This window comes from Nelusetta ayraudi, unplaced genomic scaffold (assembly GCF_046127955.1).
Source record: "Nelusetta ayraudi isolate G7.1 ecotype Tasmania unplaced genomic scaffold, CSIRO-AGI_Nayr_v1 ptg000007l, whole genome shotgun sequence".
Classification (NCBI taxonomy): Eukaryota; Metazoa; Chordata; class Actinopteri; order Tetraodontiformes; family Monacanthidae; genus Nelusetta; species Nelusetta ayraudi.
The window spans coordinates 7,187,140-7,212,785 of record NW_027466057.1 but is presented as its reverse complement, the minus strand read 5'-3'; the positions used below and the strand labels follow the sequence as shown (position 1 = coordinate 7,212,785).

The 25,646-nt window shown below is 47.1% G+C and overlaps 1 protein-coding gene across 5 annotated transcripts in view; it reads right to left on the bottom strand.

Moving 5' to 3' along the window:
- LOC142883444 (pleckstrin homology domain-containing family G member 3-like) overlaps positions 1 to 25,646 on the bottom strand; it is a 33,878-nt gene that overhangs the window by 7,433 nt on the left and 799 nt on the right. Inside the window, exons 1-13 of one of the 5 annotated variants that reach the window (XM_076018321.1) lie at positions 24,679 to 24,941; positions 20,442 to 20,509; positions 6,914 to 7,458; positions 3,688 to 3,788; positions 2,470 to 2,539; positions 2,349 to 2,395; positions 2,122 to 2,272; positions 1,847 to 1,978; positions 1,319 to 1,501; positions 1,101 to 1,193; positions 789 to 875; positions 670 to 700; positions 326 to 427 (exon numbers count right to left, since the gene is read on the bottom strand). In XM_076018321.1, the coding sequence (XP_075874436.1) occupies positions 326 to 427; positions 670 to 700; positions 789 to 875; positions 1,101 to 1,193; positions 1,319 to 1,501; positions 1,847 to 1,978; positions 2,122 to 2,272; positions 2,349 to 2,395; positions 2,470 to 2,539; positions 3,688 to 3,788; positions 6,914 to 7,458; positions 20,442 to 20,490 (1,591 nt within the window). In that variant the 5' untranslated portion in view covers positions 20,491 to 20,509; positions 24,679 to 24,941. Of the gene's footprint in view, positions 1 to 325; positions 428 to 669; positions 701 to 788; positions 876 to 1,100; positions 1,194 to 1,318; positions 1,502 to 1,846; positions 1,979 to 2,121; positions 2,273 to 2,348; positions 2,396 to 2,469; positions 2,540 to 3,687; positions 3,789 to 6,913; positions 7,459 to 14,315; positions 14,421 to 18,271; positions 18,364 to 20,441; positions 20,510 to 20,600; positions 20,698 to 24,678; positions 24,942 to 25,646 lie in introns of those variants that run through there. The other 4 variants (XM_076018322.1, XM_076018320.1, XM_076018323.1 and 1 more) reach the window with 4 other exon arrangements.

Sequence of the window (25,646 nt, the reverse complement as noted above, 5' to 3'; positions counted from 1 at the left end):
CATAGGTACTATTATTACTATTGTACCATTACTATTACATAACTATCATTATTACCATTATATATCACTGTTACTATTGTATTTCATTACTTTTCTCTCTTTCTCCTATCTTATTAATGTAAGAAGAGTGGGCAAAATAAACAAAGGCTTCAGCCTACACCTTTTTGGTTGATGCGTATTATTAGAATTATTGTTTTTTTGGTTTTTTTTTATATGATTCAAGTGCAACATTGAAAAAAATGACCAATATAACGTCATTAAATTGAACTAAATGTTCTACACTGAATCTTCTTTACACTGAAGTCGATGTAGACGGATCTTTCACCTGATCTCCTCCTTTCATTTCGTCCTCTGAGGTGAAACTCTTCAGACCGCTGGGACTCTGATTTCTTCAGGCCCTTGGGGCTGTAGTGGTGCTTCCCTGGAACTGGGCAGCAGCAGGAGGGGGGGGGCAATGTCATTAGAGAGACAATTGCTAAAACAAATTTCTGCTCATGAAAAAAAAAATGCTTCATGGGGCCCTGCCTGATAAAAATCGCAATTTGTATTTTACTGAAAATTAGCCCTTATTTCCCTGTTCTGCCGGCAGCATCAGAGGTTGCCAGGGAACAGATGAAGCCTCCCACCCGACCCCCACTGTTAAACAACTGGCCGGATTGTGGCACTTACAGTGTGAATTATCCAGGGTGGCTTCTTTCGCCTGTCAGAGAACACATAGCAGGTTAAACAGGTTGTATTGAGGCGCTGACGAGAGAGGAAGAGAGAGCGGAAAGTTGGACGTTATTAACCTTTTGTGGGATGATGGCATTGTGGTTCTCAAGGATGAGCCTCTTAATGTGATGGGCCCAGAGACGCTTTTCTTCCATAGACTTGGCCTGGATCCGCAGATGTGTGTCATTATGGAGGTGGGGGAGGGGGCAGCCAACATAAAAAAAAAAAATAATTAAAAAAGCGCAGCGGGTCTGCGACTGACGGCTATTACTGTGCAAACTCGTGCCTCACATTCAAAATTAGATTAAGTTAAACAATGCAAAAAAGGAAGCTGAAGACAGGTCTGTATGGACAGACAATAATGTCAGTCCGCTGGTGTTCACGCTCACCTGCACTGCGTGAGGCTGCTTGGGGTGCTTGAAGTGTATGACACTGAAGAGCAGGGGATCTTTGGCGTTGTCGAGCAGCATCAGGGTGGAACACTGCGACCACACGCACAGCGGAAATGAAGCAGAAGCTTTTCCACAGTTTATGATAATTATAATAACAACAATAATATTCTTGCCTCAATAATGGAATGAAATTCTGTTTAAAAATAAAAACCTACAGAGATGTGGGTCTTGTAGACGTAGTGCTCTCCTCTCCTCTTGGTAATGAGGAGCATCCGTTCGAAGAGGAAGAGGCTGCGAGTGTTCTTGGCCCGCAGGACATGAAAGGTGCCTTCCAGCACCAGTTCTCCGTAGGTGGTCAGGTCAGGACCCTTCCAATTGATCAGAAGAGACTGGATCTCCTGTAGGCAGGACAGGACACACGCAGGCACAGATGTTATGTTTGCTTCAACATGAAAGAAAAATATATATGTATTGATATATAGATGTGTCTGCCAAGTGTTCACTTGAATTTGTAATGTGTATGAAGCACATGAACTCAGAAAAGCACCAAAACAAAACAAAAAATCATGTGGACATGAAAACATAAATGACTATTAATGCTATAAAAAAAAAGAAGGTACTAATGGTATGGAACACGTGCATACATGATGAAAACCTGGATAACAAGCGTTGAAGCCACCTTGAGTTTTAGTCTGTCATCACTGTTGTACGTTCACTTTGTCAAGCAGCCAATTTAGCCTCACCTGCACTCTGACAGCGTGTTCGTGTTTCCTCTTCATGTCATTGATGTACCACGCCACCCCAGTCATGGTGTCAATGGCCTCCTGGACGACGTCGTAGCCCTCCTCGTCCGGATTAAAGTGCTTTGCGATTTCCTTGAACAAAAAAAAGAAAAAAAAAAACAAGAAAAAAAAAAGCACGGGCGCGACTTTAGGGTTGGATAAAAGTGAACAAAATGAAAACAGCAAAACCTTTCAAGCAGGACAAACATAACTTGCGAGTTGCAGGTGTGCTGTACCTGAAGCAGCAGGTGATACTTAAGGATTCTTTGGACTGGCTTCAGCAGATAGGAGCCCAGCGGCAGCGAGCGTTTGAGGGCGGCCTGCCGATCCCTGAAGAACTTGGCCAGAGTTTTACTCCTCATGCAATCGGTGAGTGCAGCCACTGAGCTGGAGGACAGCGAAGATTACTTGCACATCTAGCACATACCATACAGGTAATTCACTCAAAGCTCCAGCGACATACTTGGGATAGTTGGTGCAATACTGCGTGTATATTTCAAAGTAGTCGCTCTGAGGAGACAAAAAGCACGCAGGAGTTTAGTTTCTGTTTTGCTTTCCTCTTTCGGCCAACTTTCCTCTCTCACCTTCTCGACGAAACACTGAGCGATGGCCACGGGGTCGTTCTCGCACATGTCTAAGGAATGCAGCAGTTCACTGCAAGAAAAAAAAATACACGGTGAGGAAGGGACAGCAAGGAGGATCATAAATCAGTCAATACCTACAACAAGGGCGCCTATTGAAGTGGCTCCTTGTTCATACATATCACCACACGGGGGCAGCACACACACACTAAAAGTGAGCCGATGGTGAGGGGGAAAAGTTGGCCCAATCAGAGCCCCGGTAGAATGAGTTTGGAAATATTCACTGAAAGACATTAAAAAGGTATTTGAAGGCTTCAGAGTGACATCAGCTCGGCAAAAGTACGTGACTGAAACATTAATGGGGTTGTTGACTGCGGGAAAATACAACTTCACAAAGAAAGTGTGCAGTTTACCTATAAAAACCATTCGTCATGCAGCTTTCCATAGCCGGCAAAACAGGAATTTGCAGCGATCGCCGCCGATCTAATGTGTGTTTACGCTGCCATCGTGAACACAGATCCGTCAAGATTTGTTTGAGGGTCGCGTCAACACTTGTCCACGGTGCACGATTGCTTTGTCAACATCACGGCCAACGATATTAATGGTTAGGCTTGGAATTCACGAGGGGGAAAAAACCAAAACCGAGCAAGGAAAGAGTGAAAGCTGCTTATTAATGACTTTGATTGTGTCCATGTGTCCAGCGTTGAGCTAAAGGCCGAGATGATTGAGAGCGAGAAAATGAGTTTGAGATGAAATCTACTGTGCAAAAAGGAAATAGGTGGGGTGAGGTGGGGTGGGGTGGGGTGGGGTGGGATCCTGCATTGTACAAAGGGGGTTGAAATGACTCAGGATCAACATTTTAACACGAGGGGAAATGAACTGCTGTAGGAAGCAGGCTCCTCAGTCAGAGGACGGTGGAATGTTAATGTGTGTTTTGTAAAGCGGCGTGGTCACAGACAGCCCCTTGATGACTGAGCATTAAGCTGGTGGCGGCAGTGTTTCTACAGCTGCAGAGATATTTGGTCAAGTGTGTGAGGTGTCAGGGCCGGTGGACACTTGTGGAGTTCTCCCTCACCTCATTTACATTTTACAGCGTCAGCTGTGAAAACAGCTTTTCATAATTACTCCGGACTACTGCGTTACTCTGATCTCTTTCAGCAACTTTCAATAAGACTTCACAACTTTTCAGCTTACCGGCTTGAACCGGCCGTTGAGACTCACCTGTTGAACTCATAAATGTCCTCTATGTTTCCAAACAGGGCGCACACTTGCTCCGGCCGTATGGGAAGATTATTCACATCTATGATGTGGGCCAAGTAGTCCTGGAGGAAAGCAGAGAGCCACATGTTTAAAGGGTCATAGTGACGCTTCCAAGTTATACAAACAGTTCCACGTTCTTACCAATAGAGGGGGCACATACGCAGAAAAACATCTTTGACCATCTTATCCACTTTGCCTTTTTGTTTTTCACACTAAGCATCATGTTTGACTGAGGGGGGGGGTCCCACATTGTTGGCAGTGCATGAAAAAGTGCAGGTATACAAACAGGGCTCAGAATCATGCTATAATGTGATAAATTGCGTCAAAATGTTCACGTTATAAACGTGAAACTCTAACATTAATTCTTGATAGTGATATTTTTTTTACGTTATAACGTGAAATTATCACGTTATTTCGTGATCATTTTCACGTTATTTCGTGATCATTTTCACGATATAACGTGATACTGAGCCCTGTTTTTTTTCTAGTATGGCAGCAATGCGCTTCCGTACAGGTACAAATGTTTTGCACTTAAAAAAAACAGGATCCAGCCATTCATAGTCTTTTGACGTGACCTTCAAAGAATCCTTTTAAGGGTTTGTTCCTTCGCCGAGAAGCCGACGTGACCGTATGGAAAGGTTCTGCTGTACCCAGACTACATAAATCAGCGCAGCCTGTTTCCCCTTTTTTCTGGGTCACGGCTTCTGCTGAACCTCCGGCAGGATTCAGAGCTTGATAAAAATATCACGGTGACCAAGTGCACACACATCTGGATGATTATCCTCCTCGTCACTCCCCTTCAACCCTTGTCTCTTGTTAATTACACACTCCTGTGGCACACAAACAACTCCACGCGAGCACGTTAGCTGCGGACAAACGCAGGCACGCACGCCGGCTATATACGGAGCACACGGGTAAACAGCTTGAACACACACCCGTCCTCTCAGACGATGTGGTGCGCGCACACACACACACACACACACACACACACACACACACACACACACACACACACACACACACACACACACACACACACACACACACACACACACACACACACAGCAGTTTTCACTTTCACATTTAAAAATATTTTAAATATAAAAGTTTCACAAAATAGGTGATTTCTTTCTTACTTTGATGGGGAAAAAAAACACGTTTTTATAACATACAATAGTTTAAAGAGGAACTTTCTAATTTCATAGTGTGGCTAAAACGCACACAGTGTTCCTCTGACAATATTAGGTGGAGTAAATCCTGTTAACGCCAACTAATTCTTGTTCGAGTGTGAATCTCTTTTTCCCTTCCTTCCCTGGGTATGTTTCAGGCCAGGTGTTTCGAGATGTATGCGGCCCTGTCAGACCAGCTGGTTGGAACAGCTGTTCAGCGCCTCCACTTTATTTCTTGTGCGGACAGTTGGACGGAGAAGAACCATGGAGAGTGGATTATGAACCAAGATCTTATGGCGAGGGAAAAAAAAAAAAAACAAACAAAAAAAAACAGCTGCCTGTGAAACTTTGGATGACTTTCATGCTGCAGCCTTGAAAGTACAACGAGATAATTCTGCACTGCAATGTTTTCCCACGCTGTAGGCCCCGGGCAAAACCAGTCCACCCCCTTTCCACTGGAGATATCCGTCCAGTTAGCCCAAAGTTGGAGGTGTTTCTGTCAGCCGGCCTCACGTGTTGCAGACATTAGCGTCTGCGTCCAAAAAGGGGGAGACTGTTTGACAGCACGGCGGTTCTGGTTTCTGTTGAGGGGCCGCGCAGGTTTCTCAGTCTGGAAGTCGTTTCCAGACGACGGCAGAGAAAAAAAAAAGAAAAGAAGACGCGATAACATGCGAGTAGCCTGTTTAACAGCCGAACCTCCCCAAAGGCCCATTAATCACGCCTCATATCGCTGTAATGAGGCGCCCCGCATGTTGAACAACAATCACACGACTCGAGAGTCCAGCCGCGACGGACCAGTGCGGTCGACAACTGCGGCTGCAAGTCAAGTGTTCGCCGCTCTGTTAGTGCGAAAGAATTGGTTTGTTTGCAGGAAGGTGTCCAACTCATAAACCACTCCCAAGCCGCCACGAATGATACAAACAATGGCCAGATGTCAGGTGGGGACGTTTGTCGGCGGGCCGATTCGTCGAAGCGAACGGGGGAGGAAAAAAGAAACTCAAACGTCAACACGATGTCCGAAATTCACGTGGCGCTCCCAGAGCGTGATGTTTGTTTTTGATAGCCGCTCGGCCTGCTTTCTGGGCCGCCGGCCTGCCAGAGCCCATGAGTCACATGGGAAAGTGCCGCCGCCGCCACCGCAACTTCTTAATCCACGGCAAACACGTTCATTCATACACACGATGCTGTAACCTGGCGAAGCAGACGGAATGTTTCAGAAATCATCTGGATTTATCATGCACGTACATCTGGTTAACGGGCCACAGAGAGCTTTTTTCGGAAAAGGGGAGGCAGAACTTGGACGACGACGGGACGGAGCATCTGTGTATCGCATTCAGTTACCAATCTGATTTTATTTATTTATCTATTTATTTATTTTTTGGCTCCCTCGCAGACAGGAAGCCGGAGTCGAACGCTGTGAAGGGTGGCACTCCCGTTGACGGGCTGCAATGTGCCGCAGCACTCAGCTCGACTCAACTCTTGCCAACGAGGGTTGGGAGGAACGCAAAAACAAATCTGCCTAAGATTTCCGTGCCAGTTTTGTTTTCTTTTAATGTGACCGGGAACATCCGGCTCTTAGTAAACTGCTGCGTTCATGTCTCCAGCAGCTGCTGGGCTCGCCGTCACTCTCTGTTTTTCCTCAATCTCCTCCTGGACTTTCTGAGGGCAGCCTGCACAGCAGATGTTTCCTGATTCTATTGCAACTAAAAGGGTACACTGGCGCTTTTAGGGTCGGATGAAATACTGAAGATCAATAGGAGACGTCGTCTGTTGGACGTCGGCGAGGCGGATGAGCCAGCCTGCGGGACTGTGCACGCTCAATACTGCTGCTGGGTGGCTGTCAATCATATCTTTTATTCCCGGACATCAATGAGCACTCTCGACCAGCGTTTCTCAACTGGTGGGTCATGACCCAGAAGTTGTGTATATACTGCAGGACGCACACTTTAATTCAATCACAGCTTGGTCATGACTGGATGGAGGCATTCGTACAAGCGTCGATGCAGACATTCACTCACCTCCACGATGCTGCGCAGGTCCTTCACGTACATGCGCTCCGTCTCAATGATCTCCATGACCACCCGGTCCACGTAGGTCAATTTGGGGTTGGGCGCCATGGTGTCTGCGATGACCGGGGAGGCCTGGATGTGAGGGATTTCGCCGCCGCCTGCCTTCCTGTCGCAGGTGGCAACGTTGTCGTTCCACTGGTTTTTCACGCCACTGGAGTCCAGCCGCCCCTGCCAGCAGCTCCTGGAACCAGCGAGTGTGGGACTGTGTCGCCCGGCCTGCTCTGCGGCGCCCTCAGCTGGGCTCAGCTCCAAGTCTATGTCCTCCTCGCTCTGTGCGGGCGGAGTGGTGGAGGAAGGAAGGGCAGTAGTGCTCCCAAAAAGGCTGCGGCTATCTCGGGACGAGCCCGAGGACAGGGTGGACACCAGGCTGACCGGACGCTCGCTGTCCCCATCTACCGGCTCCACGCACGGCCGGCCGCAGCACTCGGGGCCTGAGTCATCGTGTGCCAGGTCATGCTTGCTGCTGGAGAGGGGTGAGGACAATTGAGGAGATTCTGGAACAGGTGAGATGAAAAAACAACGCAAAATGGGTTAGAGTCACTCAGGACATCGTCAGCAAAATAACATTTTTTTTTTTACGTTTACCCCCTTGGATACCAAACTCACTGCTAAAGACAGGTACAATCACCAGGTGACCTTTCATATTCTGGTTAAAAAAAAAAAGGTTTAATATTGTGCAAAACTGCTTAACTGATGTACCGCGTCTAAAAATCACATCCGTTTATAGAATGTCAAAAAAAAAACAAAGGTGGAAAGTGCAACAAAGCATCCGTTTTAGCAGGAAGCCAACGCGTTCTTGCAGATGGAAGACCGCAATATGCGTTTTTTTTGGAGAATTCTTGGAGTTTTTGGTTCTATTTGGATAGCTAAACACGCAACAACACTCCACAGGAGTCTGGGATAAAGGATGAAAATCTTAAAATTGTTGTGTGCACAAAAATACACGGATTTCTCCAATTTTATTGCAGGGAAAACCACCCCGGTTGCTTCTTTTGCAGGGCTGCAATTCTCTTTGCCCACTTGTGCATACCTGGCAGCCGCAACGTAAACAGTGCCAGTGGTGTGTCTTCTGTGCAGCTGCGCCGAGAGCTCGAGTTTATTTGCACTGAGAAAACGCATCAATGCAAACGCGCAAATTTCGTTTGCAGAGAAGGAAACGTCCAAAAAGTGTTTCTGTGGTTACCGCCGGCTAATGCGGTTACAACCGGGTTACATTTCTCATCCCGGTCTGAAAGCTGCGCGTCATGGTGGCTCTTTCACATCAGAACAAAGAACAGCAGCCCCGCAACTGCTTCCAAGTACCGTCGAGGGACTGAAATCCATAAAAAAAGGCAGTTTTTCTGTGCAGTGGCGGAGACACGGCGGAGAGCCTTACAGTAAAAACAAAAAGCCTTGCTCAAATCATTAGTGACATGGCCCAAATTAAAACCCTGCACACTCTGTGGAAAACTCAGTCATTTCCTCTTATTACTGCTGCCTACTGAAGGGGCTGAAACCCTGGAAAAACAGGGAGGACGGAAACCGGTGAGAAGGGGGGAGAAACGGGCGAAGGGGAACCAGGACATTTGTTTATACGTCTTCAGTGCTCTCCGTCTGCGCTTGTAACGGCAAAGTGAATCCGTGTTGGGTTTCACATCCTTCTGTGCCACACGGGGACCTTTCCTCCTCGCAAAACGTTTCCCAAACAAATGAAGTCATGCTCGGCGCGAGAATCCGAGCACTGTGCGGCCACTGTGCAGAGGAGATGATGTTTCCTGAAAAATTTCACAGGAGGGGGGGCGGGCGAGGGATGGCGGGAGCCAAAGGGGTCAGTGCAGTTTCGCCAAGGCTTGGGAGAAAGACTCGGCCGCACGGACTGGCCTCAGGCTAATAAATGGACTTTTTACGAGGCACCTTTAAGCGAAAAACAGTCCGAGAAATCAAGTGGGAAACGGAGAGAATAATTTGGTGTTGATGGGCCCCAGATGGAGCCTGAAGTCACAAGTGTGCAAACGCCAGTGTTGGCGCACTTCTTACCTTAAAAAAAATGCAACCGACTTGGTGTTGAAAGGAAAAAAATAGAGTCTGCACACAAAGACATTCAATATCCAATACAGCCGATACATGTATTGCCGATGTGGTTTTGTGGAGAAAGAGAGAGAGAGAAAAAAAATCAGACTGGGGTCTTTACAAAAGGATGAATCACTGTGGGCTTCCCATGAAAGCAGAGGAAGCGGTGCACAAAATTTGTGATTTATAATGACTTTGAGAGAGAAAAAAAAAGCGTGGCATGCAGCTGGATGACGGCCTCACAAGAAGAATCAAACTCAGTTCTAATACACACAGACACACAGAGAGGCTCACACGCTCTCCCTCACACACACACACCCTTTCTGGCATCGGCCAACTTTCCATGAATCAGCGCTAAGCTCATAAGACGCTTGTTGGGCTCTCGCTCCTCCGTCGCAGCAACACGGTTCCCATGCTGAACCTCCCGTGAGCGGACAGGCGGGACTCAAACCACCGCAGAGACCCAATCAAAGGGCGGGAGCGGCGTCGCGGCGAGCTACTACTCAGACCGGACCACATCCAAGCAGAAACGCCGGGGCGTCCGCTTCCGCCGCCACCTCTGTTTGTACGATGGTGAGTTTGACTTGTGTGACGGATGTGGAATTCCTTTTCTGCCTTCCCCTTTCTTACTCATAGGCCCACATCCTCCCTTGTAATGAAAAAAAAAGTGCTGTGCTGCAGATTTGCAGTCACTGGCTGCGTTTCCATTACAGTTTTTCGCAAAAAAAAAAAAAAAAAAAAAAAAAAGAATCGGTATTTCTAAAATTTCGATTGCGATTTGCAGGTGTTTTTCCGCCGAATGGTGTAAAGCGCATAATGTGATACTCGTAAAATCCCGCGGGATGCGCCTGCCCCGGACTGGCTGTTATCTTTGGACAATGCCATGCGTGGCTTGGTCCAAGGTCGCAGCTTGGCGATGCAATTGCAGTGTGGTGCGGTGAGCCGCTGCCGCCCTTTGTTGACACAGACCTCGGAGAGGAATGCAAAGGATCTGCTCGACACGCCGGTCCCAGATAAGCTGAGGTTGGCTGCAGCAGCGGCGGCGGCGCAAAAAAGCCTTTCCACTCGGCTTGTCCCTCGACACCGGAGTCAAACTCTTGATCCCTCCACTTTGTCGGGAGACAAGAGGACAATGAGCATCCGCCTTGTTGTGTCTGAATGGTTCTGACGGACGGCTCCTGAAGGCCTCTCGGGGTCTCGCTTTTGCAGGAGCCCGTGGGTGTAAAAATTGGTAAAGAATATCGAGGCGCATGTGTTTGTTTGGTCGCACCACAAAAAAAAAATCACCCAAAAAATATCATCAAACCACAACTGTGCAAGTCAATCGGCTTTCTAAGAACACCTCAGCATAAAACGACATTGAGAGGGACTACTTTTACTCACTGTGCCAAAGACAAAGTAAGTGCAGGCTCATTATAAGGAGGAGGGCTACACTGCCTTTTCCAAGACATTCAGTGTCTTTAACCGCTGTATGTTGCATCAGGAGGAGAAACATTCTGTAAGAAACTAACCTGGACGTGGTCCTAAGCACAAGATTTCTAAAACTCCTAAGAGGAAATTAGTCAGAGATTTCGGCCTCTCCGACATCTCAGACATCTTCCAAGATGATTGTGGGCCTCTTCTGGAGTTGAGGTATCAAGGGACGGCAGAGTTGAGAGAGTTCGTCATCACAGTGGGCATTAAGGCTACCCCTTTACTTAAAGAATGGCACATCAAAGCTGAGGTTTTTCTGAAAAGTAAAGATGAATTCTGGAACTCTGTGCTTTTCTCCCCCCAATGGAATTTGGCTGAGGAAAGAACAATGTTTGCAGGGGACTGTGACATCACCTGCTCTCTCTCAAACAGCCCGTTCGACCCAGCAGTACCTTCAAATGCTGAAGCTAAAGTGACAACACAGGCAAGAAGGATTCTTCCATCACCACGGGACGCCACTAAAAATCACAGGGGCCCTTTTTTACTGTATTGTGGCGAATAATGAGCAGTCGCTCAGACAGTGCGAGTGCAGGAGTGTCTCTTCTCGTCGGGTGCCACTGAGTCTCTGCAGCATCTGCAAACTGTTAGGAATGATCCCAGAGGAATCTGTGACCACGCTGGCAGCAGAGCCATGCCAGTCACTGTGCCGCCCTACCGTCAGATGTGGACTACTGTTGAGTCTGGAATCATATTTAGCCTGGTCACATGCGTGTGTGGAGTTCTATATTAAAAAAAGGAACTGAAATTGTGTACACCACAACGAGGAAATATAGGTAAAATTCATTGTTATTGTTCTGGTGGGTTTTCTTTTGTTGCCAGGTTTACATGCAGTACATAAAGTTCAAAACTGCCACTATTTGGTGAGCCATGAAGAAACACAAATTTAGGCAATTTACCCTGACTGGAGATAAGGAAAACTCTCTAAACACTGTAATAGCAAATTTGTCAGCCTCACAAACCAAAGACAGTTTGTTTTGTCCATAAATGTCTGTGAGAGTCTATAAAAAAAAAAAAAGAAACCACAACGAACAACACGCACTCAAAACCTCCTGTTCAGCTGCCACAGACACAGTTGTGGTGCTGACAAAGAACATCTGCAGAGAAACAAACACAAACACACACACACACAAAAACATTGACATCACTTGTCAAAACTGTGCACAGCAGCAAAGTCAGCAAAAAAAAAAGTCTTTGAAACTGGGAGTCTTTCAAGAGCCGCGACAAGTACACGCGGATGGATATCAGGCAAGAAAGGACTGTTTACACACGATGTGCAGATAAAAGGACTGCATCATATCTACAGAATTTGACAGCGAGGTCCTTGCTGCTTCTCTCGCTAACAGTTTCACAGTCTGCAGGAAAAGAGCTGCTAAAATCATACTGCACATGGAGACAGAGAGGGGCAGCGCAGTTAAGTATATGTTCCATAAAACAAACTCCAATTTAAGCCAAACCGTGGATTTTCACATTCACCCACCACAATTTCACAAAGTGCACGGGCCTCCACAAAAACACAGCGCTCTCCTTTGTCTTAGCGCCGCACCGGGGCCAAATGTTGACTGGCGGCGGCCCTACAGTAACCATTAACCCAGTCAAGGCTGCGGTGGCGGCGGCACTGTGCTCGCGACGTCAGAGGGAGGCCCGCCGCGTCTCACAACAAACACAACTATTACGCGCACGCGTAAAAAAAAACATAGCGTTGCAAGAAGCGGCTGCTTCTGGGCAAACAGGTTAGCGACGTCGCTCCTGAAAGAAAACATGACTGGAATTCCAGGAAGGAAAAAAAAAGAAGCTCTCTCCCAAACCCCCTCATTGTAATTCTTTGAATTCCTGTTTCCTGACTGTTAAGCCGAGGTTAACGTTGACAGACAAAGGTGTGTTAATGCAACAAGCGTGACCTTCCTCTTGCTTTTGTTGCCTCCCCGCGTCCAAAATCCCCGAACCCAGACAGCGCTTCCCGTTAAAGCGCCGTTTTCGCTGCGCGCCAATGCGAAACCTGCGACTCCAAAAAAAAAAAAACCCTGACGATCGCTCGTTGGTAAAATGTTGATTAAAAAAAGAATTTGAAGCCAAATGGCGTAACTTTAACGAGAAATCAGTGAACGACGGAGGTGTAAGTAAGGTAAAGTAAAGTATGGATAATTGGGTAAAAAAGTACTCTGGGAGAAGTAAAAGTACTGATTCAACTCCTTTACTCAAGTAAATGTAAGAAAGGACAGGTTCTGACAGGGACTTCAATAGAAAGTAAACAATTATAATTATTTTTTTGCCATTGACGAGACAATACATTTGTTGATCATTTTGAAAAAAAGGACAGAATAATCTGGACTGAGCTGACCACAAAGCTGAGGCACTCTAAAATATGATCCATTCCTATATATAACTACACTACAGCATAGTTCAAATAGCTACAAACAACCTCAAAAAAATTTACAAAAATAATTTTAAACACAAAAGTGAAAAGAACGTTTTTCCCAATGTGAGGAGTAGACAGTAGAGTTTATGTGCACATGGTGGTAAAATGTTGCCAGAAAAAGAAATACTCAAGTCTGAGTATTTCTACCTCGGTACCTGAAAAATCTATTCAAGCACAGCAATAACAAAGTATTTGCACTTTGTTACATCCCTCCTCTGATGAGCGCTACAGAGGCTGACGCTGTGGGGCTGGCGACACGATATGGAGTTAATGCAGACGTTCCCTGGCCGAGGGGCCCGGTGACTAATCCGTCTGGGGCTAAAAACGTTATCGTCCCTTTAACAAAGCCGGCGCTTCATACACTCATCCGCCCTGTGACATCACGGCTGCGTGACTGACGCGCGGTGCATCACAAGGCGTACAGAGGCAGTGTATGAATGCTCACACCTGGTTATTAACTTCTTTTTTTTTTTTTTCCATAGAGGAGGACACAGACAGACGTCCGCTGATCGGCATCTGTCTGAAGCCCACGCTGCCACGCAGGGCATTCCTTCGCAAAAGTACTCTTCTTCTGCTCTTTTGTGATACCAAGGACGATGCTGGAATGTTGTGCGGCTAAGCGTAAACAACCTTCTCCACACCTCCATGACGTGCTGGTGTGACGTTATCAATCAATCAGTGCGCACATTTTTTATAAAGGAAATTTATAATGCGCTGCACATTTATATATGATCTAAACATTTAAATCTAAGTGAATGTATAAAAGTATGTCTTAGACTTTGGTTAGACATTGGCTAAACTTTGGTTGCAAGAAGGCACGGCGACGGCTTGACTGGCATTCACATCAGTCCATGCAAAACCAGCTCGCATGCAAACTAGTGCACAGGGCTATATTTGTTTTCTCTCCGTCTTCCTCACACACACACACACACACACACACACACACACACACACACACACACACACACACACACACACACACACACACACACACACACACACACACACACACACACACACACACACACACACACGGATGGCAGTAAAACTACACGTTGTGTAACATGAGGTGGGCTCTGCCAGTTCAGTATTTAGACACAAGCACAGGTAATGACAGTTTTTGCTGAAAAAAAAAAATTGCAATGCCTGACGGAAAATGTCACAGACCTCAACAGCAATACTAAAGATACTACTAATAGTGCTACTACTACTACTACTACTACTACTACTACTACTAATAATAATAATAATAATAATAATAAAATCTTTCTTAGATAATAACAACAATTCTCTAAGAAGCGCCAGGAATAAATGTGCCACGTACTAATTACGCTGATCCATATTTGCTGAGGTATTAATGCGTTCAAAGGCAGCAGGATCCAACAAAGACGACAAGTGCAAACGCAAACCCACCAGCGGCGGACTGTCCTCTTCCAAGGCCCGGCTTTGTGACGTGATGAATGATGAGTGTGCTCTTCACAGGAAGAGAGGAGTCATCCGTCGAGGAAGACAACACCCGTGTGTCGCCTTGAGGTGAGCTTACAAAGATCCAAAGTCAAACATCCACCTCAATCCTCCTGAAGAGGGATTTCAGGCCACTGTTGAACTTTTGTCGTATTCTATCAGGGGTGGTGATCCATTGTTTTCTAGTCAAATTAGGAGGAAATGAACCAAGCTGAACGTGTTCAGTATGCAAATAGTAGGACAAAGTTGCAGCCACTCTCACCGTCAATATACGTCTTTGGTTCTTGACTGAAAATCTGCTCCTGACGAAGGAGCCTCCGCTGCTTGAGTAAGCTCGTTGCCTGCCGGTCCGTCGCTTCGATCCCACTTGACCCTTTGTGCTTTGGAAAAGCCGATATTGCGAGAAAACGCGGAATCGCTGCGAGCAACCGAAGCACAAGCCCCCGCCTGCTCCGTGAGTCACGCTCGCTTGGCCGCAGCTGCAGCCGCTCGATTCACGCCGACTCACGTATCGAGCGGCGATGGGTTTAAACTCGACGCGTGTGAATCACCACCAAGCGCCGTCACTTTTGAGCTGTGAAGTCCCACGCGCGGCCCGCAGGCCCAGCGCAATGCAGATGGTGAAATAACGATTGCAAATCATTTCAGCGCTTGAATAATCGGGGGGGGGATTCACCTCGGATGAGATCGTTTTCTTGGCAAATAGTTCACCTGCAGTGGCACCCACAATTATCCATTACACAACACGAAGGCGGCATCTCGAGCTCAAAACACGATGAAGTATCCACAGCAACAATGGGCAGCTACTACACGGACCTCATTTAACTACGTCAACCAGCCGTTCCCGAAACATTGTTACCTCATTTATGGAAGGTAGGATTTGGAAAGAGGCAAAACTGGGATTGCACCTGGACGGATAAATCGCACATTCAGATGATTTGGTGACAGGTGATCCAGGCGGCTACAACCTGTGGGTTCCTAATTAAAAGGGACGACATTTGCCACAAGTCAACCTGCTGCGTGCAAATTCTTGCCAAATTCACTTTGGGAGTGAAGAAAAGAAACACAAATAAAAACCAACTGCCAAGGACTGCTGTCAATTCTGATAACACTCACTCTCACACACATCAAAATGCAGATTTTGATGTCGTTTGCCTGAATACGTCTGAAAAAACCACCTCGTGAGAGCATAAAAAAACACATCAATCACTAACGCACACGACAGGTTGGAAAGACTCCTGAGACTCTTCAGGTGGCTGACAGTTGGCCCCGGGGGGCGCTCCATTGTGTGACCCCGTTTCCTCTTGGGGAGTGAGGCGGGGGGGGGGATAAAGGTGGATCCGTGTTTTGCAGTACGTCTTAATCAGAGCCTTCCGCCCCTGTGAGCCTCTGTCCTAGACGCCCCTCCGCTAACCTCTGACACTCGGCTCCTCCTCTCACAGTTCCGTCAGGAGACGGGGAAAAATAGTCGACCGCTGATCCCCTTGGGAAGCACTCCCCCACCTGGTAAGGGCCAGTGGCTGCCCCTCCTCAGGTCGTGAGGCACAAGTGTAAAGGCTGCCTGTAGGGATTAGGCCCCCCTCCAGTCTGTAGAGACCATTATCAAACAGCATGAGTCAGAAGACTGGAGATTACACACAGAGACTTGATGGCCCGGACTGTTTTCTTATACCCTTGGCGGAGCGGAGAATTTAGGTCACTTCAGGAGTTTTCCCGCTTTCAAAAAAGTCCTTCACATGCAGGAGATGGTTTGATTTGCGCAGCTCTTTGACCTCACATGAAGCAGTTAAGGCTGTGTTAATAATTAGCCCGAAGGTCCAGTAAATAAACTGCAGCGGACAACAGAGGCTGAGTACACACGCATACAAACTGGACCTGTATTCCACTTCTTTCAAGGTCAAATATTTCTATGGGGGAAAAAAACAAAAGCTTTGAGGGGAGTCCCAGAATTTAGGAATTTAAAAAAGTTTAAAAAACAGCCCTGCTTTTTGTATTCCTGCAGATCTCAACCGTTTAACAAGCGGAGGCGGCTTCTGTTTTGCTACATGTTTCAGAGAGGACCTCTCAAAAAGCTCACATTTAATCCTTTAAAGCTGCCCCGTGCTCAGGCCTGGCTCTTGGAGGATCCAGCTGTGCCAGCTAACCTCACTGCAAAGGCATGTGATGATCCACTTAGGAAGCTCCTTTATCAACAAGCACCCTACCAAGAGTCCCTCGGTACACAGCTCAACAGCCGGCCCCTAACATTTCCCCTGGACATCAAACGCCATCTGGGCCCTGGGGCGCTCGCTCCTTTGTAAACTTTACCACCAATTTGATTGTCTACAATAAACTTCTGTCCTATTCACACCTCTGCAGAGAGTGGAGGCTTGCGGTTGGGGCCGCCGTGTGAAGCGTGGGGGCCAGCAGACGCTTCATTTACTTCACATCGAGCTGTTAATCACACCAGCGCCAGAGAGAGGATGTGGTGGTGGTGGCCTCGTCTTTTCTTTTTCAGGCAACCGCACTGCCTACACACTGCACTCATTCAGTCCTTAACTGCATTGTTTATCTGTGACAATAACCCAGGAGATGTTTCTTGATTAGTTAGAATGATGTGTAATTAACAGTGCCACGGCATTATCTTCCAACAGTCGTTGCCAGCTCGATAATTACAAAACCTTATTATTTTTTTCTCTTAACGATACGTGGCAGTTTTATTGAGTCAAATTAGATCCTTAGAGGCTATCTGACAGTAACACCGTGAGCAGGGACCCTGACTAATGTGGGTAATCCAGCAGAAGAGCTCTATAGAAGGAGTGCCATTGGAGAAGGCCGTAAAGTCATTTATGTTGACATAAATTCTTGTGCGAGGACGATCCGTGTCGGAGTCGGACAATGGAATGCAACACAACGGATGCCGACTTCTGTTGCAACAGAGGCCGTGTGTTACGTAAGGATTTATGCAAGACAAGTGGAGATATCATGGACTTGGAGAAAAGAGAGGGGCTGCCGGGAAGTTTCAAATGTCCCTAAGGAGGATGAGGGGCGCTGGTTCATCACCTGAGGCCGACTGTGATTAACGCTACAGGCAATTAAGCAGAGAAAAAAAGTTTCGGTCCAGGGGCTCCATTGACGGGCCGTCAGGCCTGCGATCGTATATCTGTGTCCGCAAGCCCTCTGCCCACTGGTGTGGAAAAGCTGCAGTGAATGGAGATGATCCATCCGCCCCTGAAAACCCCTTTAAAGGGGCAGGTTCTGCACACACAGCGACATTCCCCCGTGGGGTTAAGAAGGTCAGAGGGAACCCTTATCTTTGAAAGAGATGCTGCCAGCGGCTTCAGGTCCGCTGTCTGGCTGAGCCGCTGTCACTGACCCCCACTGGCTGGATGGGCTTTTCTTTATGATTCTTTTTTTAAATTTTTTATTCTGATGTAGTGTACAGGGACTGGGGTCCTGCTGGCAGCGTTCCACCATTGAAAGCTGATCTTAGATGGAAATTATGAGGGGTCTTACATAGTTTTATGTCACCCCCATTCATCTGGAAAGGGGAACCAAGTTCGGTCAAACAAAAACAGCCGTGAGGAAACACTGACTGCCATTGTTCTGTTATTTTGTGATATGATGCCAAGCGCCAGGTAGCGGTGATAAAAAAAGAAAAAAAAAAATCCAAAAGCACTTCTGCCCCGACAGATTGGAACGATTTTGTTATCACCCACAATCTACAGCACCCTTTGCTCTCAGGTTACCTCCAGTAAATCAAAGGAGCTTTATGAGCGCAAAAGGAAAAAGCCGAGACGCACCAGTGCTGCACGATATATCACACATTTATCACCGCTATGTTAAAATGCACAACATCCGCAGGGCAGTGAGCCGCCCCGCAGTCCAATAACTTACGCTTAACGCACCATCCATTCGCACTATACCTCGTAATCTTTGGAAAACCAGATGGAACTTCACTGCCCCAGACGGCCACCACCCATGGAGATGCAAGTGGTTGAGGTTTAGCAGCCGTTGCCTTTCAGCGCAAGCAGGTGAGTGGGCAGAAGAGAAGGTTGACGTAGTGGTTGAAAAAGGAGAAGAAAATGTGTTTAGGATAGCGTTGCAGTCAAGACCGCACCGACCGAGACCAAGACATTATCAAGACCAGAGAGTATCGAGATTGAGACAATACCAAGACTTTTGGGGTTAGAGACTGAGACAACACCAAGACTTTATAGATCAAAGAAAAATAACAACGAAACAGTAAATAATGACCAGCATCTTTTAAATTCAAGGTTGCTTCTAAATCGAACAGCAACATCTCTTTTCCGTGAGGTATATAAATAATGTTCTTAAACATTTTGCTGCTTTGCCAACTATTTTGAACCTTTAAAAAAAAACTTTGCTTCATAAAATTAAAAAATAAATTAACTAGGAATATAGGGGGTGTGGGGGTCACTCTGTGTGTCACAAACAGAGTGTAAGAAGACAGCAGCTGGATTATTTTCCGTTATCGTCTGTCATTGTAGTGTTGATCAAAAATCCAGAGTCCGTCCAGTCCGAGACCGAGACCCTTAGAAACTGGTCTGGAGACCAAGACCAAGTTTGAGTACTACAACGCTAGTTTAGGAGGCACCAAGACGATCTTGGTTGAGGTAATTAAGACACTGTGCTGTCATGCGACTGAAATGTATCGGCAGCAGTGCTGTCCTCCATAAAACCATGGTGCTTGTATGGAAGTAATTATCCACTTTTCTCAGTTCATTTCTGAATGACAAACAGAAGAGACAAACAGAAGGAATCTATTGATGACGACGTCTATATTTGGTCCCACTTCTCGCTGACGCAAGGTCTTTCATGCAATGAAACTCTTGATGATAATTGAAGCTGGAATGGCACCAGAGCTCCCTTGATTGTGCACCTTTATCAGACAAGGCTTCCTTTCACCGTGCGCATTCCACCGATCTGCTAAACCCCATCCAATCATCACCTCGCAGCTCATTACCAAAGAGCCCCGCCCCCTAATTACTATCCATCCATCAGGGGAAGGGGAGCGCGGGCAGTCATGCTTTGACTTGGACCAGCGCACAGAAACCATCAATCTTACAAAAGGAAAAAAAAAGAGAATGTTTCAACTGGGAGCAGGTGCTCGGCCTTGGCGAGGTGACTTCACACTGGGCTGGGATGTGTGGGCTGCAGGAATGAGCCGAGTGCTGGGGCGTTTTGGCCTTTTCTGCAAGCGTTCATCGCGAGGGCGGCACGCGTCACCGTGAGCCAAAACCCCAGCGCTGCCGGCCAAAGGTGAGAACAGAGGGGCGGACGGCGAGCGAGAGAAGAGAACCAGTGAGCACAGCGGAGGAAACCAAATGTGTTCGCCGGCGAGGAGGGTTTGAGGGACAGAGCGTTAAAAAAAAGAAAGAAGAAAAAACCCACTCTCTCTCACACACACACACACACACACACACACACACACACACACACACACACACACACACACACACACACACACACACACACACACACACACACACACACACACACACACACACACACACACACACACACACACACACAAAAGGGGCCTTGTGTCAACGTTTGCAGCTGAAGATAATGAACACTATGATAATATGTAAGTTGAGCGTCCTCCAACGCGCAAGGTCAGCGCCGCCGGCTCGCAGTGACCGACAGAGCGACCGCTGGCTTGGCCGTGTGCGAGTCTGACACGCTCTGGTTGTGGATGTGCGACGTGTTCGTGGGTGCTGGGGGGGGAGGTTCTCAGCTGCATGAAAGAGGTTTGGCCGAGCTCCACGGCAACACAAAGAGCCTCTCTGCCAGTTGGAGCCGTAGGAGGGGAAGTTCGCTGCTCCCCTCTCGGCTCTGCCTTTCGCGAAAGCTCGTCCATTTCCTGTATTCTTCCATTTCAATCATTTTTTCCATTTACCTCGGCGGTAATGCCTGAGTTATAATAGCGCACTGTTCCAGCGGGGAAGCATGTGCGCCACTTGTAATGTTTTATTAAAAGGGCCGTTTTAAGGACGGGGGGAGAGGGGCGGTCAATCCAGAAAAACCTTTAACTGCCTGGCGCAAAAATGAATGTAAATGCGTTTGTCTTACCTTCCCCCATTGGTCCCTGGCGGAGAGCAGAATGGGACCCCTCTGGCATGGCACTCAGCCGTCTGGAGCTGCAGGGAAATAAAGATGAGGGCTTAGACGGAATCAGGGCAAGGAGTAAAGAGTGTCAGTGCATTCCTTATTCGGACTTGGTTCATTTACTTTTGAGTCTTTCTGAGCTTTGAGCTGCTTTTGTTAAGGCCAGTGCTCCTGGACCGGCCTGGCAAACTGAAGGCAATCCCTGCCGCTCCACTGTATCCAGGCCTTAAAAAGGAAATTCTTCCCATTCCCATCCCCCCCCCCCCCCCCCCCCCCACACACACACACACACACACACACACACACACACACACACACACACACACACACACACACACACACAACCCTCCCTCACCCCCACCAGCTCACCGCTCTGCATTTGCTCATGCCAGTCTTTTTGCGAGTATGCAGCAAAAAAAAACTTTGGAGCCGAGGTATGTGCTGTGATATGAGCTCCAGGAGCAGGAGGTGGGCGAGCTGCTGCTGCTGCTGCTGCTGCTGCTGCTCCAACTCAACTTTTTTTTACTGCAGTACCTCGAGTGGTCACTGGGAAACACTGGCACGCCGCCATATTGCCAGTCGGGTATCCACTTCTTATAATACATCCATGGTTTACACCCAGCGGCACGTCACTTTGTCACTGCAGCAAGGAGAGTCCACTCTGGGGTCGGCTCTCAGGCTCCGCATTAAAACACATTAACATGGAGGGCTCGCATGAGAACCTGTCGTTGCAGTGATGCCTGGTGAGCCTCAGGCCCTTTTACCATCACGTTCTGGGCCAGCGAGATCAGAGGAGGCGGAATTCTTCAGGGATTAGGGATGGATGGGCATTGTTTCGAGTGCTTTCGCCGGCCACTGTGCCGAGTTGACGGCCGGGGCCAAGCGAGGCCTATCCCAGGCCACTGCCGGGAGGTTCACCAATTAAGATGTGCAGGAATGCAAGGAGGAAAAAAAGCTCTGCAGAGCTGAATCCAAATGTTAAGATCACTGCACTGCTCATCATGGGGACCCTGCAGCTGCAGTTGCGGCTGCAGTCCGTGCTCAAGAAGATCCCGTTTACTCACTAATAAAAGGTTTGCAGACATAAAGCACAACCTGTGCTCATGCAAAGCAAAGCACTAAGAGTTTTATCCCTCCCGGACTGAACTTTTTACTGCGATGAAACCGCACGAGAATGGTTAACATCAGTGGCATGCAGCAATGTTTTGAGAGCAGTCGTGTACGCAGGCACATGAAAATGAAAACCACATTTCATTTTGATTAGTACAACAGATGGTTTCTGAGCTCATTTAAATACCTGGGCCTTAATTTCGCTCTGCCAGTCACTATGAATTGCAGTGTACTTTTAAAGTGTGGTAATTGGTGGGAAAAAAGCAAACCTATAAATTATAAAGAATTAGCACTGGGAAGGTTTAAAGGAAATTACTTTTGCATGCTCACCAGGCCCAATATACACAATGAAACTTGGTGAGGAATTCAAAACATTTCTCATTAATTTTCTTACTTGCCATCTCCTTTATCTTTCCTCGAAACAACAGTCCACTGCTTAGACTGTTGAACTTATTCCACCTTTGAGGAAAGAAAGTATAAAAAGACTCGCTGCTTTATGCTCAGCCAGTGCAGCGGTGCCACAATGACATTCTTAAAGCAGGAAGCCTCCTGCAACAGCCTTTCACTGAGCCCGACCAATTGATTTTCAAGTGGCGGTTTAGTTTGTGCAAACTGCACCCGGAGCTGTCACGTCGACGGGCGGGGCTTTGAACTTGTCTCGGTGAACAGTAAACTCATAAAACTCTCCCATAATCCCACCTACCATGACCTCTGCGCTAACCCCGCGTAATGACCGGACCAAAACTATGCTAATCTGTTTTTGGTAAATGAGAGGCTAGACAGGGAATAATAGACCTTAATCCTGAACTGTAGACACCTGGGCCTTAAATGTGTTATACTAACAACTTATCAAAAGCTGTCAGCAGGTGGAGAGAGAAAGTGGTTAGGATGGGAGCGATGAAATTGTTTGATAATATCCTGCAAGACGTGCTAAAGTAGCGTAACCCACAATCTCAACACATCTGGACCTCGTTCAACAGTTCCTACCAACCTAATTACATTGCGCTTCTTCTTTCTTGCCAAGGATGGGAGTGACACGTTTGAAATTCTTAAGTAAACGCCAACACAGAGGCCAACATTCATGCCAAGCCCGCTGACCACCTGTGCTCGGCCGAGCTGCCGTTCCACACAAATGGGGAGCATTTGGTTCCCACAGCTGACGCATGAATTAGCCACAACGCCAACCTCTCGTTTGGGGAATCAGCAACTCCCCCCCCCCCCAACTAATTGAAGACAGATGCAGCGTGAGCCAGTCCGAGGGGTTATTAAAAGAAAGCCCCGCGATGGATCACTACCTCAGATTGGCTGATAAAGTGCCTTGTTCCTCTAATCGCCAGGCTTTACGCTGATCCGGCCACTCAGAGGCTGAATTCCTTTCTTTTTAAACACAACAAACAGATGTTTGAGAGGGACAGATGCTGGACACAGGGCCACAAATAGAGAGGGGATCTAAACCGAGGTATCCGAGGTAGCGTGTGTCTGTTAGGAGCTCTGAGATAACATACACCGTGAACAGAGACCTCGAGCCTGGTATGTTAAAAGGAAAAAAGTGTCCCCCAGGGGGTGATGATTATCTGGAGCGGTTTTCTCGATTGACAGGCTGGCAGTATTGGGAGAAGTGAAACCAAACTGCGTGTCTACAAAGGAAGCAGGAAACGTCTGTGTCTGGGGAGACAAAGGCACTTTCTCCATCTTTTTAGGAAGTGTTACACAGAACACATACAGGTCAACTCGGACTAAATCTAATGGATTCTTAAATTGTCAGCAGTGAATAAACAAGTTAACATACAGAGTCTCTAAAAAAAATACTGTAAAATCTTCTGGTCCAAGTAATCTTAACTAATAGTAAACTAATTTGTGCAGTTTGAATCCAGTTGTGGATTGTGGTGACGTAAGGAACCCATCTCACTAAAATATCTATAGTCATATTAGCTCATTTGATTACATAAAACAACCCTTGGGATATGAATCTCAAGGGGCTTTTGTCTAATGGCATTTTATTAGCAGGAGAAACTATAAATAGCACAAAGAGAGAATTCCCACTGCAATTCTCTCCCACACTCTGGGGATCGACTGCATCGTGTTACATTTGCCGTCTGTCCAAAAAAGGCCAAGAGGAATCTGGAGGTATGACATAAGCTCCCCCGTGGAATCTGCTGGCAGACAAGGCTCTGCAGGTCGAGACGCCGTCCGGCAGGAATGATGTTTACATTCGGAATGATCATAAAATAAAAACGAATCGAAAGAAAGTCTAACTGTTGATTTTCCACTACTGGTGCAATGGGAATTTTTGCGAGACCTCTCGTTCACCCTGGAACCTCGTCTCTCCCTCACCCAGCCGGCAGAACATATCCCCAGACAAACAGCCTCTTCTGTGAGCACCCTCTTTCCCACATTACTCCGGCAGTTTGTCCTTAAGAGCCCAACAGCTTTTCATTCACCGCCGAAAACAATAAAACCCTCACGTTAGCCTCTCTTACCCTCACAGCCTCAACAAAAGCGGCTGGCCAATCTGTGACTTCCCACACGCCAACACAACATATGAGCCCCACCAACCCACCCACCCATTATTTCAGTTCAGTGAAGTTTAGAGCAACTTACTTAGATGTGGGGATAAAAGATCCATCCCAAAGAACAGCCAAAGGCCACGGGGGAGAGTTTCTTGCCCATATGGTACACGTTCACTCTGGCAAAAAATAGCCCCTAATGACCGAATAATTGTTCCCTGCTGTGCCGCATAGAAAGGAACTGCCATTTTTACCTCGCGCATCGATGGCAACAAAAAAAGAACGGGTACCTGGCAAGCTGTGTGTGCGCAGCTGGCAGGTGCCACCTTAGTTGGCACGCGATAAGTGCAGGCTTCCAGCTCATGACCATAGCAATTGACAGGGACCATAAGCAAACGGCACCCGTTGAGCCGTCCACCATAATGCACAGGGGGGCTGCAGGGTAAAACGAGACGGTCGCTCTACAAATAGGACTGCGCTTTTTAAAGGAGGAGCGACGGCACATCTTCACACCGGCAGCGAGCTCCCGACCCTCGCGGGGGCTTTTTTTGACATCATAACAACAAAAATAAACAGAGTCAGACCTCGCCTGGGTGTCTGGAATGCCGAATGGCTCACAGTGCACATTCTTCACGTCCAGACCAGCACAACGTTGTCAGCCCTCATTTTGGCTGGAGCTGGCGATAGCGGGATCCTTTATGGGCTCCTGCGGGGAGTTCAGGAGGAGACTAAAGAAAAGCATATCACCCCCATACCCATCTTCAGACTTTTCACACACTTCCCTGACTTCAGCGGTGTGATGCCGCACAATTAAATATCCCAAGAATTCCTTTGATATCCAAAAAAAGAAAGGTAAAAAACAGCTTCTTTTTTTTATGCTTGCTTCATGCTAGAAGATGATGTTTTACTTTTATGGGAGAAAAACAAAGTGGTCATAAGTGTGACTCAGAGCTGAAAAACAACTGGCTCTAACCTGTCTCTAGCCTGCCTAGTGTATCACCACACTTTTAGGCATTGCCAGTATCTTTTAGCAAACACACTCTGAAAGGTGAAGCTGAAAAAGTAAAGAATTCTTTCCAAAAAACATTATTTCTGGGGGATTTACTAAAAGACTAGACATACTATTAAGCAATGTTATCTGCAACAACAAAAAAAAGAAGACAACACTAAATATGGTCCCATTGAAATGACTTACATATCTGGAATCACCCTTTTGTTTAGTGGGAAGCGTCAATTGATAGGGTTAATTTGAAAATTCAGGCTATTTCCTGTCTGGACCACCTCGTAGGAAAATCTGTCCGTCACAATGAGGCAATGTTTATCTGACAAGAAGTTGAGAAGTTATTGTCTGAGAAGGTCAAGTGAGGTCAGATGCGTAGAAAATAGAACTTTTCATCGGTAACTGATTGATTTTGTCCTATTCTTCTCCAGCGGCTGGTGGGAAAAGCCATTGACCTATGAACGCTCTGCATTTAAGCCTGACTGTCTCCCTGGGGTGCTCATTAGAAAAAAATCTATTAGGTTTTATAAGGGGGAGGCAGGGGCACCATGG